General features: G+C 36.6%; 5 protein-coding genes across 5 annotated transcripts; 3 read left to right on the plus strand and 2 right to left on the minus strand.

Moving 5' to 3' along the window:
• Positions 1 to 412: 412 nt before the first annotated feature.
• Positions 413 to 913, plus strand: LOC109603535 (cyclin-dependent kinases regulatory subunit-like). The gene has a single exon (XM_020020037.2). It carries the CDS (start codon positions 606 to 608, stop codon positions 858 to 860), a length of 255 nt encoding a protein of 84 aa, XP_019875596.1. The 5' UTR covers positions 413 to 605; the 3' UTR covers positions 861 to 913.
• A 638-nt stretch (positions 914 to 1,551) lies between these two features.
• On the plus strand, positions 1,552 to 5,512 carry LOC109603533 (E3 ubiquitin-protein ligase TRIM37). Its single transcript, XM_020020034.2, has 14 exons — positions 1,552 to 1,763; positions 1,824 to 2,089; positions 2,163 to 2,373; positions 2,427 to 2,573; positions 2,630 to 2,799; positions 3,088 to 3,297; positions 3,354 to 3,887; positions 3,943 to 4,183; positions 4,244 to 4,352; positions 4,406 to 4,624; positions 4,680 to 4,816; positions 4,869 to 5,091; positions 5,140 to 5,245; positions 5,304 to 5,512. The coding sequence occupies exons 1-14, from the start codon at positions 1,713 to 1,715 to the stop codon at positions 5,329 to 5,331; spliced, it is 2,652 nt and encodes an 883-aa protein (XP_019875593.1). The 5' UTR covers positions 1,552 to 1,712; the 3' UTR covers positions 5,332 to 5,512.
• A 312-nt stretch (positions 5,513 to 5,824) lies between these two features.
• On the minus strand, positions 5,825 to 7,113 carry LOC109603536 (serine/threonine-protein kinase Nek8). The gene is made up of 5 exons (XM_020020038.2): positions 6,955 to 7,113; positions 6,642 to 6,900; positions 6,428 to 6,588; positions 6,223 to 6,373; positions 5,825 to 6,164 (listed from the first exon to the last, which is right to left on the minus strand). Exons 1-5 carry the CDS (start codon positions 6,999 to 7,001, stop codon positions 5,949 to 5,951), a joined length of 834 nt encoding a protein of 277 aa, XP_019875597.2. The 5' UTR covers positions 7,002 to 7,113; the 3' UTR covers positions 5,825 to 5,948.
• A 136-nt stretch (positions 7,114 to 7,249) lies between these two features.
• Positions 7,250 to 10,125, plus strand: LOC109603528 (E3 ubiquitin-protein ligase TRIM37). The gene is made up of 10 exons (XM_020020029.2): positions 7,250 to 7,579; positions 7,629 to 8,246; positions 8,298 to 8,467; positions 8,530 to 8,739; positions 8,790 to 8,969; positions 9,016 to 9,130; positions 9,181 to 9,413; positions 9,472 to 9,580; positions 9,638 to 9,710; positions 9,766 to 10,125. Exons 1-10 carry the CDS (start codon positions 7,556 to 7,558, stop codon positions 9,927 to 9,929), a joined length of 1,896 nt encoding a protein of 631 aa, XP_019875588.1. The 5' UTR covers positions 7,250 to 7,555; the 3' UTR covers positions 9,930 to 10,125.
• On the minus strand, positions 10,114 to 14,948 carry LOC109603540 (protein PF3D7_1417600). Its single transcript, XM_020020042.2, has 6 exons — positions 14,796 to 14,948; positions 14,538 to 14,740; positions 14,320 to 14,487; positions 14,006 to 14,260; positions 10,322 to 13,944; positions 10,114 to 10,269 (listed from the first exon to the last, which is right to left on the minus strand). Exons 1-6 carry the CDS (start codon positions 14,810 to 14,812, stop codon positions 10,225 to 10,227), a joined length of 4,311 nt encoding a protein of 1,436 aa, XP_019875601.1. The 5' UTR covers positions 14,813 to 14,948; the 3' UTR covers positions 10,114 to 10,224.
• Between the last annotated feature and the right edge of the window lie 30 nt (positions 14,949 to 14,978).

Raw genomic sequence — 14,978 nt, forward strand, 5'->3', positions numbered from 1 at the left:
TTAAACAAAATTGCAACATCAGAACATTTAACCCTGTAATAAAATTAACATAAGATTCCTTGGAAAGTTAATTAAAAATTAAAAAGAAAAACAATATTAACTGCTACATTTTTGTTTTTAATGACTCATATTCCAAAAATTGTAATATGTTCAAAACTACGAAAGGGGAAAATTTTACAAGTGATGGATTGTTGCTTATTTTTATTCTATTAAATTCAAAAGTAAAATAAATTTAAATACTGTAATATTTAAATAATATTACTGGTCAAAACAAAACATACTGAAAATATTTTTAAATCTTTTTAATTTGGGAAATTAATATTATGCACTCTTAAAAGTGGCTCATCTTATCAATTAGTTTCAAATAATTTATGTCGTGCTTAGTATTTCTTTGTGTTGCATACTTGCGCTATCTATGGTAAAGCCTTAAAACCAAATAAATTGCGCAAACTCATCTTTGGCAGATATCTATATCGCAAAATCTAGAAAACGTCAAATCACATTGACCAAAGCAATACGCATCAATAAACCTATAAATCAGTAGAAAAACTAGTTTTTCAAACGGGTAGATCTCTTCAGTGTTGTCAAGGGACTACCCCAACACTATGGAACGCATACAAGAACTGCGGGCTAAAATCATGTACTCGGAGAAGTACTGCGACGATGAGTACGAGTACAGGCACGTGATACTGCCCACAGAACTGGCGAAAATGGTCCCCAAATCCCATCTGATGACCGAGGACGAGTGGCGCGATCTTGGCATCCAACAGAGCAAGGGATGGCAACATTATATGATCCACAATCCGGAGCCGCATATTCTGCTCTTCAAGAGACCCATTTCTTATGCCAAGAGACGTTAAAGCAATTATTTCTATGTGTTTGTATTACATTCATATTTTTAATAAATTAGACTAACTGCTTGATGTTTTATTTAAAATTGATATCAGGTTGTTAAAAATAAGGTTAACAACTGAAAACATATAGAACAATAAATGTGGAATTATTAAAATAAAGTTTTAAATGCACATGCTAACAAGAAATAACAGTTTTAAATTAAAAATTTGATATCAATGGTGAGGATGCATTTTATTACTTATAAACAGATGAGTAAAATAAAAAACAATGTGACATTTCATATTTTAATAAAATTATTTGGAAGTTTAATCTGTCCGGTAATTTCTGAATTTTTCTTTTACTTATACACCTAATTCTCTTTTTACGCAATAGACACGTTCCCAAATAATTCGTATAAAAGAGAATTAGGTGTAAACAGTATTAAAAAATTCTTATTACGGTTCATTTAAGAATTTATTTCGTGCTTACCCATTTTAATTTAACAAATATATTGTAAAAAAAATTACACTTTGAAAAAAAGAAAATATCTGACATTCACTAATATAAAAATTTATAGAATATTGAAAACCCTGTAAAAACTTGTCGGTAAATTTTCAACAGAAATGTCGCCATCTTTCCGTCAATATCCTCATTACATTTCAACAGATACCAACTTTTGCCGAATCATATGGATATGACAGTAAACAATATTTGACAGCTGTAAAACGAGTCAACAAAAGATTTGCAAATATAACTGTTGTTTATAAATCCTTTGTTTGCGGACCATATAAACAACCAGAACCCAACCAGAGGAAGACCAGTCGCAATGAGTCATATCGAGTAAAAACATCGCAGTGTGCGGCAGGTTTTCAGTCAAAATGGCTTCAAGAAACAAGCCCGGATCTAAAAATGACGACCCCACCGTTGAGGTAATTGATCAATTAAAACAACATCTAATCAGCCCTAAACTAACGATTTGTAATTTCCAGTCATTGGCTGAGGTCTTCAGATGCTTCATTTGCATGGAAAAACTCAGGGATGCTCACTTGTGCCCTCATTGCTCCAAACTTTGCTGCTATGTGTGCATCAGGAGGTGGTTGACTGAACAACGGTCGCAGTGCCCACATTGTCGGGCTTCCTTGCACCTTCATGAGCTGGTCAATTGCAGATGGGTTGAGGAGGTTACTCAGCAGTTGGACACTTTGCAGGCTGTCAGCTTGAATGGGAGCAGGACTGATGAGAATGACAGGGACAAGTAAGTTTTCTAAAAAATTATCAAAACCTGAAAAATACCATTTCATGCTAATATACTTTGTTAATGTGTACAGGTGCATTTCTCATCTAGAGAAACTGTCAGTGTACTGTTGGACATGTCGTTGCTGCATCTGCCATCAATGTGCTTTGTGGGGTGGCACCCACTCTGGCCACACATTCAAACCTCTGGATGAAGTGTATGAGCAACATGTCAGTCAGATTAAGGATGAAGTGGCCCAATTAAGGAGAAGACTTATGGAATTGATCAGTATTGTACAGGAAGTTGTAAGTAATCAGTAAAATTTTTTATACATGACTTTCATTGGGGCTGTTTTAAGGAAAGGAATGTTGAGTCTGTGAGGTCAGCAAAGGACGAACGTGTTCGCGAGATTAGAAACGCAGTGGAATTGATGATTGCCAGACTGGATTCACAACTAAAGACTAAATTACTAACACTGATGGGTCAGAAGGATTCTCTGACACAGGTAAACGCATTTTATATATTTCTTCATGTGCTTGTTATAATAGTTGCTGTATTCAGGAAACTGAACAATTAGAACATCTCCTTCATGAGATTGAGCATCAGATGCATACTTGTACTCGCTCAGAACTGATTTCAAAGAGTAGCGAATTGTCAAGGATGATTCACGCAATCCGTAAGAAGCCAATGACCAGTTTCGTAACTGCGCCAGTTCCTGCAGATTTTCATAGGTAAATATTATTTATTTATCTATATAAATGCGACGTTTAAATAAACACTTCTGAGAAATATGATTTAGCATATGAATGGATTACAAAATTGATTACAAGGAACGCGGAACTCGATTATCGAATATGGAAAGCCTATTAAAAACTTGCCACTTAAGGTAAAATATCAACCAGTCAAGGATTCAATAATTTTCATTGTATCATTGGACGACCTTGCACTTACATATATGTGAAATTTTAATTTCATCCATTGTTTAATGTTCTTGGTATTTATTTATTGATTAATTTTAGCGAAATAGTCCCGGCGTACAACAGCAGCACGTTTGTGATGCACTGTTTCTCCCAACTTCAAAGAAAGGCGGACCCCGTTTATTCCACTCCCATGCACTGCAATGGCCTTTGTTGGCGACTGAAGGTCTATCCCGACGGCAACGGCGTTGTCCGAGGAAACTACTTGTCCGTGTTTCTGGAACTGAGTGCCGGATATCCGGAAACATCAAAGTATGGTTTCAATTACCATTCCACTGATTAAATAAAGCTAAAATTTGGTAATTCAGGTACGAGTACCGCGTTGAGATGATACACCAAGCGAGCAGGGACTCGTCCAAGAACATCGTAAGGGAGTTTGCGTCCGACTTCGAGGTGGGCGAATGTTGGGGCTACAACAGGTTCTTCCGGTTGGACCTGCTCGCCAGCGAGGGATACTTGAATGTGGCGTTGGACACCCTAGTACTCAGGTTCCAAGTACGCGCCCCTACGTTTTACCAGCGCTGCCGCGATCAACAGTGGTACATAAACCAGCTGCAGACTGTCCAAAACCAATACATTTCCCAAATTAACGAGTCGAAGGAAAGACTGGCGGCGGAGATATCACGGAACGCGGTCGCCGCCACTTTGGGCAACGGTCAGTCGTTGGATATGGGAGGGGTGGCGTTGGTGAAGAGTCTCTACAATATGACGCTCTCTAATACTGATGCAGGGGACCAAGCGGCGGCTTCTAGTTCGCAAAGAAACTTGCCGGAGAAAGGTTACTCCGTTTCTGGAGACTTGAACTTGTGTAACAAAAGTTTGCTGTCTCTAAAGAGTGCGACGTAAGTAAATTAAAAAAAAATCAGATTAGTATTACCATTTTCATAATAATTTCAGGCTGGAGGCCCAAAAATCGCAGGACTGCGCCTGCAGTTCCTCAACGTCACAGTCAGATGCGGCAAGTACGACTTCGTTGGCATCAATGCAGCCGTCGCCGTTGAAGAAAGCTTCAGAGGAGACCAACAATTTAAACAGAAGTCAGGATACTCCAAGGCCCATGCTCGGTCTTGGTGTGTCTATGAGCTCACCAAACTTGTTCAACATGTCCTGGGCCTTGAGCAACAGCAGCAGTGAGAGTGTTAGTTACAGGAAAATTGTCACTAATATTGGTATTTGAACTTGTGTTTTGTGTTTCTAGGAAATGAGCGAGCCTGAGAATGACTTTGAGCCAGAAGCTGCTAATTTGACTCACGCAGGTGGTGAAATCTCCAACGACGAAAACGATGTTGACTTGGAGACAATGTCTGGTAATAAATTAATCAACTACCTAATACATAAGTTAATTCTTTTTATTTTAAAGGAGAGAACGACGTGGAGTATGCAGAGTTCTCGATGGCCCAACGTTTAATGCTGCGCGAGTCCAGTCCTGGTTTGAACACGCAAGGCGCCACCGCTTTGCCGAGAACATTCGAGGAGAGGCTCAAGCAATTGAAGTTTCATCCTAACCAGTTCGGAAACTCCGTATTCTCCAACGTACCCATTAAAGACGTTGCCGAATCACATGTGCCAAAGTCTGAAGGTATTACTCAGAATTTCTTGTAAAGTTTTCGATTAACATTATTTATTTGACGCAGACGCCAGCGCCGTCTCTCTAGAAAACAAAAAGAAACTCAAGCATCGTTTTAAGGGAACAACAGATCAAGTTACGCCCAGTACCTCAAGCACTGCTGGTGGGTGGTCTGAAACTGTGCCATTGAGCCAAAATACAAAAGTAAGTTCTATTATCAATTAACTTTGTAAATACTTAATCTTGTTTTTTGTAGGAATCTGTGATGGGGCCATTGGAGTCATTCTTAAGGTCTATAAACTGTTATCCGGAACATGACCAGAATCGCAAAAAGGATTGTCCTAAAGATAAGCGCAGATCTTCGCAGAGTCAGTCTACCACTCAAACTTCACCCGTTTTTGCGCTACCCTTGCTACAACCTTCATCACCTCCTCCATTGAGCGACAACATCGACAGCGTACAACCGTCTTCGTCTACAGGTAGCAAAACGGTAATTTTATTTTATGTTATATGAATCTTTTTTAAAGGTTTCAGTTGGACTCCGTCTCTGTTGAGCCAAAGACGGCCTGGTAAGTCTCCTAAGGGGATGCAGAGTGAGAGTGCTAAGCCTGAGAAAGATGCCAAGGGTGGAAGGTACTTATTTTAATCTATTTTTAAGATCTTACACAAAACTTATTAATTTATATTTCAGGTTAGACTCACAGCCTAATTCCGCATAATTTGTCAAGCTATTCATGATAATCTCTAAGTGTTATATAAGATCCAAATTAGAATATTAGTGAATTAACAGTAATTCTAATGAAATTTAATGCTTTCAATGGGAAAAGTTTCTTATTTATTTAATTAGTTTAGTTTTGAGTACTTAATTATTTTATATTATATTTAAAGACTAAGATGACATTTGAAGGTGTATTTGAAGTATAATATTGACTTTGAACAAATACATGGACTGAATGTCAGGTTTTATTTTTGCAATAGTAGTTTAAAACGATATACTGAAACTGTGATTAGCTCTCTACTGTAAACATCATTTCAGAATCAAACTAATTTGATTTGATATGTGACGCCTTCTTAAATATTTCAACTATGTACATTCCAAGAGCGAGGAATTTAACAGAATTGTTAGGCTGTGTATTATTGTTGAACAAGTCGAATATATGTATTAAATTAATACTAATAACTATGTGCAGCTTTGAATGTTAAACAATAAAATTATTTAATATTAAAATGTTTTATTATTTAAAATAAAATTACAGTATAAAAGTCAATTAATTGGAAATAAGTCAATAAAAAACTACAATAAAATAGTGTCCAGCACATTCAAATAACAGTAAAATCATTTTGTTTCTAAATTTAAACACCCCAATTCGGCTGTCAATCTGTAAAGAGTTGGGAATAACTCCGGGTAGGCTATAATTTCAGCAACAGATGGTCTGTCGCTAGGATTGGGTGAAAGTAATTTTTCAATAATATCCTGCATACTTTGGCCGTACTTTTGAGTGTTTATTTTCTTGATTTTGCCTTTGGCAATCGACAAAACAACGTTGGATACCTAACACAAATAAAATTAATTACTATTTATATAAATCTGAACCAATTAGTATTCTTACCGTTCCATCAAACATTTTTTCTAGGGCGCAAAGTTCATATAGAATGCAGCCCAAGGCCCAAACATCAGATGAGTAGTCATAAGGTTTTCCGTCACAAACTTCTGGCGAAATGTAGTTGCAAGTTCCAATTATTGTGTCTGTTTTCTTGTTACTAAAAAAAAATAGATATATTAAATGTACTTCGATAATTTAATAAGTAACTTACTTTTGAATTAATTTCGAAATTCCGAAATCACCAATCTTTACCACCAGCATTCCTTCTCCAGTCAAAAATAGGTTCTCACATTTTAAATCCCTGTGTATGATTTTTTTTGAATGTATATACCACAATCCCATTAAAATTTGGCAAAAAATATTTTTTACAAACTGAAAATCTCTTTTTAATTCAATGTTCAATATTTTAAATGATTACTACTTACTTTTGGCTCGAAAAGTTCTGGTCTGCTCTTTGCAATTAAGTCATAAAGGCTTCCTTTGCTCGCATACTGCATGATAATAAAAAATGTGGTGTTTTTAGCGAAACTATGATAGTACTGGATAATATTGGGGTGATTCAGCGATTTTAATATTGCAACTTCGTTTTTAGCCGCTTTCAACTGTTCACCTTCCAAATATGTATTAATTTGTTTAATTACGACTTTCTGCTTGTTATGAATTCGTTCACATAAATGGACAGTTCTAAAAAAGTGAAGATTAAATAAAAAGATAGTTATTGAGTGCTTAAGCACATACCCAAATGTTCCTTTGCCTAGAAGTTGAATGGGATTATATAGATCCATTTTTCACAATTAAAAAATTAACACACATACAAAGCAAATGGAAGACTAGTCAAAAATGAGTCGCCGAATAAATTTAACTAATGATATGCTGAATGTGTATTTTTTGTTTTGATGAAAAAGAAAGAACGAAAAAAACTTATTTTGTATTTATGAAGGAATTTTAAATAAAAATTTAAAATTTAATTTAAATGAAATATATATTTTTATTGTTTTTATTCGGAATATTTAAATCAACTAAATAATGATAAATATTTACAAATAATTTATTGCCAAGAGTATTTTTTATATTGTCTTACATATTACATAGTATTGTACAAATTTAATATTACATTTCAGTTTACATACAAACCTAACAATAAGCACTACTATCATATTTTGTATAATTAACAAATTAATGATTCCTAAAATTGAATAATTAATTATTAAAATTAAACAATACTATAGTCAATGTCACTATTGACATATAGTTGCCAAGTGCCCCAGTGTCACAAAACGTTTTGTTAAATTTACTCCACACTAAATCGAAAGTTTGTTTTGATATTTTTGTGTCCATCATGGAGTGCACACATTCGGAATCCGTAAGTCCTCAAAATCACAAATTACCCCTATTAACACAATCATTCCCAGACCTTGTCCGAAGTGTTCCGATGCTTCATTTGTATGGAAAAACTACGGGACGCTCATCTATGTCCGCACTGCTCAAAACTTTGTTGCTACGTGTGCATTCGAAGATGGTTAACAGAACAAAGATCCCAATGTCCACACTGTCGAGCTTCCTTGCACTTACACGAACTTGTAAACTGTCGCTGGGTAGAAGAAGTTACCCAACAGTTGGACACGTTGCAAGCTGCCAACACGAGTCCAACCAATGAAGGCGACAAAGACAAGTGTTTATCTCATTTGGAGAAGCTGTCAGTCTACTGTTGGACATGTCGTTGCTGTATATGTCATCAGTGTGCATTGTGGGGTGGCACCCACTCTGGTCACACTTTCAAACCCTTGGACGACGTTTACGAGCAACACGTTACGCAGATCAAAGACGAAGTTGCACAATTAAGACGACGACTTATGGAGCTCATAAGCATCGTGCAAGAAATCGATAGAAACGTGGAATCTGTTAGATCAGCAAAAGACGAAAGAGTGCGTGAGATCCGTAACGCGGTGGAACTCATGATCGCCCGACTGGATTCCCAGCTCAAAACCAAACTGTTAACGTTAATGGGGCAGAAAGATTCACTGTCCCAGGTGAGTTCCAAATCGCCACCACCTGTGGATGTACCGAAACATTGTTTACAGGAAACAGAACAACTGGAGCATTTGTTGCACGAGATCGAGCACCAGTTGCACACGTGCAGCCGATCAGAACTGATCACTAAAAGTGGCGACTTGTCCAGAATGATCCACGCCATCAGAAAGAAACCTATGACTAGCTTCGTCACTGCTCCAGTTCCGGCAGATTTTCACAGGTACATTTGGGAAGCTAAACACATTTGCTTATTTAAATATATTTAATGAGATTCCCTTGTAGTGAGATAGTTCCCAATTACGACAGTAGCACGTTCGTGATACACTGTTACTCACAGCTCCAGAGAAAAGCAGATCCTGTCTATTCAACTCCACTGCATTGTAACGGTTTATGCTGGAGATTGAAGGTTTATCCTGATGGTAATGGTGTGGTGCGTGGCAATTACCTGTCGGTGTTCTTGGAATTAAGTGCTGGTTACCCAGAGACCTCCAAGTAAATATTTAACTCAACAGTGGTTTATTTTACTTATTAATTTGAATTAGATATGAATATCGAGTGGAAATGATTCACCAGTCCACCAGAGACTCATCAAAAAATATCATCCGGGAATTTTCATCAGATTTTGAAGTTGGGGAGTGCTGGGGATATAACAGGTTCTTCCGCCTTGATCTGTTGGCCAGTGAAGGATACTTAAATGTACCACTGGATACCTTGGTGTTGAGGTAGAAAATACAACAGACAAGATACAATTACCAGTTTGTTCAACAGATTTCAGGTAAGGGCACCAACATTTTATCAAAGATGCAGAGATCAACAGTGGTACATCAATCAACTGCAAACCGTCCAAAACCAGTACATATCCCAGATTAATGAATCGAAGGAGGTACTGTTGTACAAAAACTCACTAAATGAAGTTCATAAGTATTGTTTTAGAGATTGACGACAGAATTAACCAGAACGGGCATCACCTCGAACATGAGCAGTGCAACCGGTGATGCCACGGCCAATATGCCAAAAGCTCCATCTTTTAGTACGAGTGGTACCACTAATGACGTGGTGGACTGTGCTACAGGATCTCCATCAAATTTTAATCTTCCCGAAAAGGCCAGCTCTTCTCAAGTAGATCCTAGCACTTTTAGAAACGTACCCGAGCACTCAGGATTCAAGTATAAAACTTCCGTACCACTAATGAACGTGTAATGTGTATAACACTTTAGTTTATAGTTCTCAGTGGAAGCCGAGCGTTTCCATGAGGGATTACAGCGATGTTACATCGAGCCCACCTGATGTTGATGTTGTGAGCAGTTCTTCAAGCTCCTCCATACGAACTCAAGTATGTGTGTCCATACATTTTTTTTATTCTTTCTAGTTTGCAATTTTTTAATTGAAGGATTTGCTTGATGCCCGCAATGGCGCGGAAAACGGTGAGATTTCCAATGACGAAATCGATTTAGAAATATCAGGTGAGGAAGGTATTCATGTTATGTTGGTTAATAACCGTTTATTTTCCATAAGCAGCTCTTGGTGATTACGAAAACGTTTCGAGCGATTCCAGTGATGAAAATTGTCCAGATCATCCGCAGTCTGGAAATCCAGTGGCAGAGAAAGACAATAGTGGGTCTGCCGAAAATCGTCAAGAGAACGAAGTTCCATCAGCTGAAAATTCTTCTTCTCAAGAATAATGACACTGGGGACCATTTCGCAAGTTTTAATTCCCCTTTACAGGGGATCAAACATCGATCTTTATACACTGATTTTTATATATACTCACCTATATTATTAATTTATTATACTTTTATACTCACAAATTACTTAATGTTGAGATGCTAATATCATATATTATATATGTATCTATTAAACTACATCTTAAATAGATAATTGAGTTTATTTTCAAAATATTACAATATTTACAATATTTAAAAACTACTATATAAATCAGGTACAAGTATTATATAATTTGGAGTCACCTCCTAGTTCCTAATAAGCGCTGTAATTAAACGAAGACTTGTTGTTGAATGGTACCTACAATAAATCAGAAATAAATAACCACAGTAACAAATATTATTTTTCTTACTTGAATCGACGATGTTGGTGTGTTGTAGTTACGTGATGATGGCTGATCCTTACTCCTCGAATCCCGGTACAAATCCGGTATAGTGCCCTTGTTAATCTCCGGGAAGATCGTGCTCAAATTGAAGTTTGTCAAGGAAGTTCCAGCAGCCACATTAGTAGAAGGAGAAATTTCAGGCTGATTTCCACTCCTCGATCCAGGTACCAAGGGTAACAAAGAACTGGATGTTATATCCGGATTTTTGTTATACAACGGCGTCATATTTTTGTACGAAGTAGCTGGCGGAAGGAAACTGGTGTGGGTGTGGAAATCGTCAGGCAATATCGGCGAGTTTCTATTGCCAGGCATCGATAAAAATTGTATATCAAAACCTGGCAAACTTCCATCATTGTTTGCTTTCTTTTTTGACTTCTTATAATTATTTGAACAACCAGAATTATGATTATTTTTGTCCTCTCTGTTGTTACCAGTAGTTTGCCTATTTGTATTTTTTCCAGTATGCTTCTCCTTGGTGAACAAATTGAAGTTATCCGAAATGAAATCGTGCGTGGTATCGTGAACGAAATTATTTGTGGGAATATAACTAGATGAAATGGTGCTGGCGGAGGGCATAAACGAATTCGCCGTATAGGTATTGTTTTGGAACGTACTGAAGCTGTGACTAAAAGTATTGGAAGTGTAATTCTGGTTTTGCTGCATGTAATTGTTGTCCTGGGTGAATTCCACCGGAGTAAAATATGGCAAAATGTTGTCCGTCAAAAATGAGGGCACAGGAAGCGTTTTATTTGCATTATAATTTTGTTTCTTATCAGCTTGTATGTTGTGATTGTTGTGACCAATCAGTGCTTCCGCTGAATAACTACTGGACGTCACCTTGGTCGGTTTGTTTTCACAGTACAATTCGTTGGAGTTATAATTCCCGACAACCGGCTTCGTATGGGATTTTAAATCGGATTTCATGTTAAAAGAAGTAACATCCTTTGTTTCCTGAGATTTGCGCTTTTGTTTACTCTGTTGCGGTTTGCATCTACTTCCGCTGTTTCTTCTAGCTGTTGCTCTTGCAGGAACGTTGTCCGACTTATTATTATCCACGAGCTGACTAACCGACAAGAAATTGGTTTGGTTGTCAAAGTTGTTGGTCTTAGTACGTCTCGAGTCTTTATGCCTTTCCTTGCTGCATTTACTTTCGTTCTTTTGATCGAATATGTGGTTGGTCAAACCTAGATCTCCGACCAGCGGGTCCAAAAATTGTGGCATTTTGGTAGGCGACCATTCCTCCACATCGGTGCGCTGGAAGTTATTAATAGGTGGGTGCAATGGAAGATCCAACGTTTTTCTGTTGTCGTTTACGTTCCCGCAAATATCACTCGTGTTATACAAGGTGTTGGTATTGAAATACGACGTTTGTGTGTTAGACACAAATGTATTAGTGGGATAGACGTTGTTATGGCTAAAGTCTGATTCCTTGGTGAAGCTAGGTAACAAATAGTCTGTAGTGGAATTCTGCACTCTATTGTCTGGGGTTGTCATCCAATTAACTGGTGGTCTAGTTTGTACTGGCTGTTTGTTTTTGTTGCTGACTTCTTTGGATGTGTTTTGGGAAGGGTAATAATTGTTGGTGAATGATGTATCACTCTTTCTACAGTCCGAATAGTTGTCGTAATGAGTTAAGGGATAATATGAACGATTGTCGTTCTTACTGATGTTCCTGTAGTAATTTTGGTTCAAGTTTGTATCTGTATGATAGTTGTAACTATATGAATTGTTAGAGTTAAATGTATTATTGTAATTCTTTGAAATGTTGCTGTAAGAACATGGCGTGTTAACTTTAGTAGATGTGTCAGATATAATTGGAAAGTTCACGTTTGAATTCACGTACGGCTTTTGTTGAATGTAATGCTGCTTATTGTCGTGTTTCTTTGGAGGTGTTACATCGTGTCCTTTATTGGATCCAGGCAAATTATATGTATGTTGTGTATTTAATGAATTAGAACTTGAAACAATTTTGTTTCCCACTAATTGATTTGTATGGTTATACAGTGAGGGTACTAGCTCTGAAGATAACTTAGTTTTACTAGCATAGTTTTTCTCACTAATAATTGTGGCACTATTATCAGGAATTTGAGCGATTTTCTTGGTGTCAGTAAGAGTTCCAATAGCATAACTAGAACTCACCGTGGTTATAACGGAACTGGTAACCATGGTGTTGGTACTACTAACCACAGTACTAGAGCAAACTGTTGTGAAACTATTACAGAAATTCGTACTGAAATCTTTGCCAGTAAAAAACGAAAAGTTATCTAAATTCATCAAACTTGGAGTTAACGTGTCCGAATGCGTGGCAGTTGGTTTGGTGTTCACCATAGTGCCAATCTGCAGTAAATTCGGAGTACCCCGTTGACTTTCCGAGTTATCTTCGTCAATGACTTCGGTGACTTTTACACCGCTGAACGTAGAAACCAGTGGGAAAGTGTTTAAAAATGCTGCTGTCGGAGATGTGGATTCGGGATTTTGGCAACCGGATGGTACTTGAAGCGAGGCAAAAATATCATTAGACAACTCTGATGGTGGCAAATTCATTTCCAACGTCTTCATTTCGTGATCCGTGTTGTCCGTGATTTCCGGAATATTTATGTCATCTGTGTTTTTATCTTTGCAGGGTTCAGTGTTTTCTAATTTATCGTCAGTGATTGATGCCAAATGATGTTCCAAATCTGATTCATTACCTTTGGAGGGCACTGGAACTGGATCTATTGGAGGATCACATGGTTTTATAATTTCAGATTGTTCATTATTTGCAACTATGTGTTCAGTGCCAGCTGTTACATCACAACGCAAATCTAAATCTTCTACTGTTGTCTCAATAATGTCCGGAGTATGATGAACTCTTTCTTCCATGGGTATCTGTTTTACAGTTTGTGTTTCACCACTGTCATTCACCTTAGGAAGCTCATTTTGTGATGTATCTTTAGCTAATTCAGTTTCTTTTGTTAAATTATCTGTAGCTTCCTGCGACTCGGAAGTACCACCTTCAGTTGATTCAGTTTTGGATTTTTTTGCTGGATTATTTTCTTCATCATTATTTTTACGTTTATTGTCTGAGAGTTCAACTTCAAAAGACATATCTTTTTTCTTTGTTTTACCCTTGTTGATCTTAGAACTTTTATTCAAAATTTTAGGCTTAGATTTAGGCTCTGGTTTGTCCAGAATTATATAATTTCCCGCATATCTCGACGCAGGAATAGGAACTTTGTTAACATGGGTAGTGTTGGTCAAACAAATCTTTGGTTTAACTGTTCTAAATTGTGTAGTTCTTGCTTGAGACTGTTGATTCATAGAGAAGGTAGTGATTGTCCTACTGTTTACTTGTGCAGTGGTAATATTTGTTACAACTATTAAATTAGAAATATTAACAGGAGGTTTTGCCTTATTTGTAACAATAGCTGGTGTACTTGCTATAATATTTTGATTCTGAGGTATTACTGGTATCACTGATCCATTGGGCATGATTATGGTTCCTGGTCCCAGTTTGGATAAGGTAGGGTTTGGTGTTGGCAAAATTGAAGCTGTGTATGGTTTAATATTAGACACTAGAGGAGTTGATATAACTGTTGGAGTTGTGTTAACTATATAAAGAAAAACATTGTTTTGTAACACAATAAAAAATTAATAAAATTTGGCACTTACTTGTAGTTGTTACTGTTGGAATTGAGGTACTTGGTCTAGTGTTTGTGATTATATAACATGATGGTGTTATACTTTGTTGTGTTATTACAAAAACACACTTTGAAGGTTGTAAAGTTAATGTTTTTGTGTTTTTCTTTTTCCTTGATCTTCTTTCATCTTTTCCCCCAGGCTTTTTTAGCTTGGTTACTGCATTTGTAATTGGTGATTTAAGCTTTTTCTTTGGTGTTTTTTTGAGTGGTGTCCCATTGTTTTCCTCTATGAATTTATTTTTATAGTTATAAAATTAAATTCAGAAGATACTAAAAAAAACTTACTTTCACTTTCTTTCTTCTGTAAAATTTTAGCTTGGTCTGGGTTTATTTTATTGGACCACTTGTGCTTTTTCTTGATTGAAACATTGCTTTCCTTAAGTAATATACACAACTGCTCATTTCTAATAAGTAGTTTCTTAACTCTGTCCTGCAGCTTTTTAATGATATCATCTGAAGTACATAGGTTATAAGTGAGGATTTTTAAAATTTAAATATACTACCTTCAACATCTTTTTTCTTTGAATCTGGTGCCAGTAATGAATCCAGCTTCTCTTGTTGTTCTTTTATGCATAACGCTGCCTTGGTAAGTATTTCTATTTTGCATAGTTTATTAGACTCACTGTAGCATGGCAACGTTTTGCTTAGTTCATCAAACGCGTTATGAAGACGGTCTCGTCTTTCTTTTGCCCATACACGAGTCTTACTAAAATATTTTAATGAAATAGTAATAAATAAATTTTGTAAGAAAATCAAATTACCTCGGTTCTCTTCCCATAATACGAATGATTCGTTGCACATTATTAGTTTCACATTACGATATTTTTAAGAAAAATTTGCCAATAATATTATTGAAAAGATGTTTTAAAAAAATATCAACAATATAATCCTAACCTTAAAAATTTGACGGTAGTTCAAGTGCACCACGAATTGAATCTACTGGT

Source organism: Aethina tumida, chromosome 5 (assembly GCF_024364675.1).
Source record: "Aethina tumida isolate Nest 87 chromosome 5, icAetTumi1.1, whole genome shotgun sequence".
Lineage (NCBI taxonomy): Eukaryota > Metazoa > Arthropoda > Insecta > Coleoptera > Nitidulidae > Aethina > Aethina tumida.

Coding starts and splice junctions, on each gene's coding strand:
- LOC109603535 (XM_020020037.2), top strand. CDS start 606: ATGGAACGCATACAAGAACTGCGGGCTAAAATCATGTACTCGGAGAAG.
- LOC109603533 (XM_020020034.2), top strand. CDS start 1,713: ATGGCTTCAAGAAACAAGCCCGGATCTAAAAATGACGACCCCACCGTT. Junction 4,353..4,405: donor TGACTTGGAGACAATGTCTG/GTAATAAATTAA, acceptor TTTATTTTAAAG/GAGAGAACGACGTGGAGTAT. Junction 4,817..4,868: donor CATTGAGCCAAAATACAAAA/GTAAGTTCTATT, acceptor TGTTTTTTGTAG/GAATCTGTGATGGGGCCATT.
- LOC109603536 (XM_020020038.2), bottom strand. CDS start 7,001: ATGGATCTATATAATCCCATTCAACTTCTAGGCAAAGGAACATTTGG. Junction 6,901..6,954: donor CTAGGCAAAGGAACATTTGG/GTATGTGCTTAA, acceptor TCACTTTTTTAG/AACTGTCCATTTATGTGAAC. Junction 6,165..6,222: donor AAAAAATGTTTGATGGAACG/GTAAGAATACTA, acceptor TATTTGTGTTAG/GTATCCAACGTTGTTTTGTC.
- LOC109603528 (XM_020020029.2), top strand. CDS start 7,556: ATGGAGTGCACACATTCGGAATCC. Junction 7,580..7,628: donor AGTGCACACATTCGGAATCC/GTAAGTCCTCAA, acceptor AATCATTCCCAG/ACCTTGTCCGAAGTGTTCCG. Junction 8,970..9,015: donor CTGGATACCTTGGTGTTGAG/GTAGAAAATACA, acceptor TTTGTTCAACAG/ATTTCAGGTAAGGGCACCAA.
- LOC109603540 (XM_020020042.2), bottom strand. Junction 14,261..14,319: donor ACAGAAGAAAGAAAGTGAAA/GTAAGTTTTTTT, acceptor ATAAATTCATAG/AGGAAAACAATGGGACACCA. Junction 10,270..10,321: donor CACCAACATCGTCGATTCAA/GTAAGAAAAATA, acceptor GATTTATTGTAG/GTACCATTCAACAACAAGTC.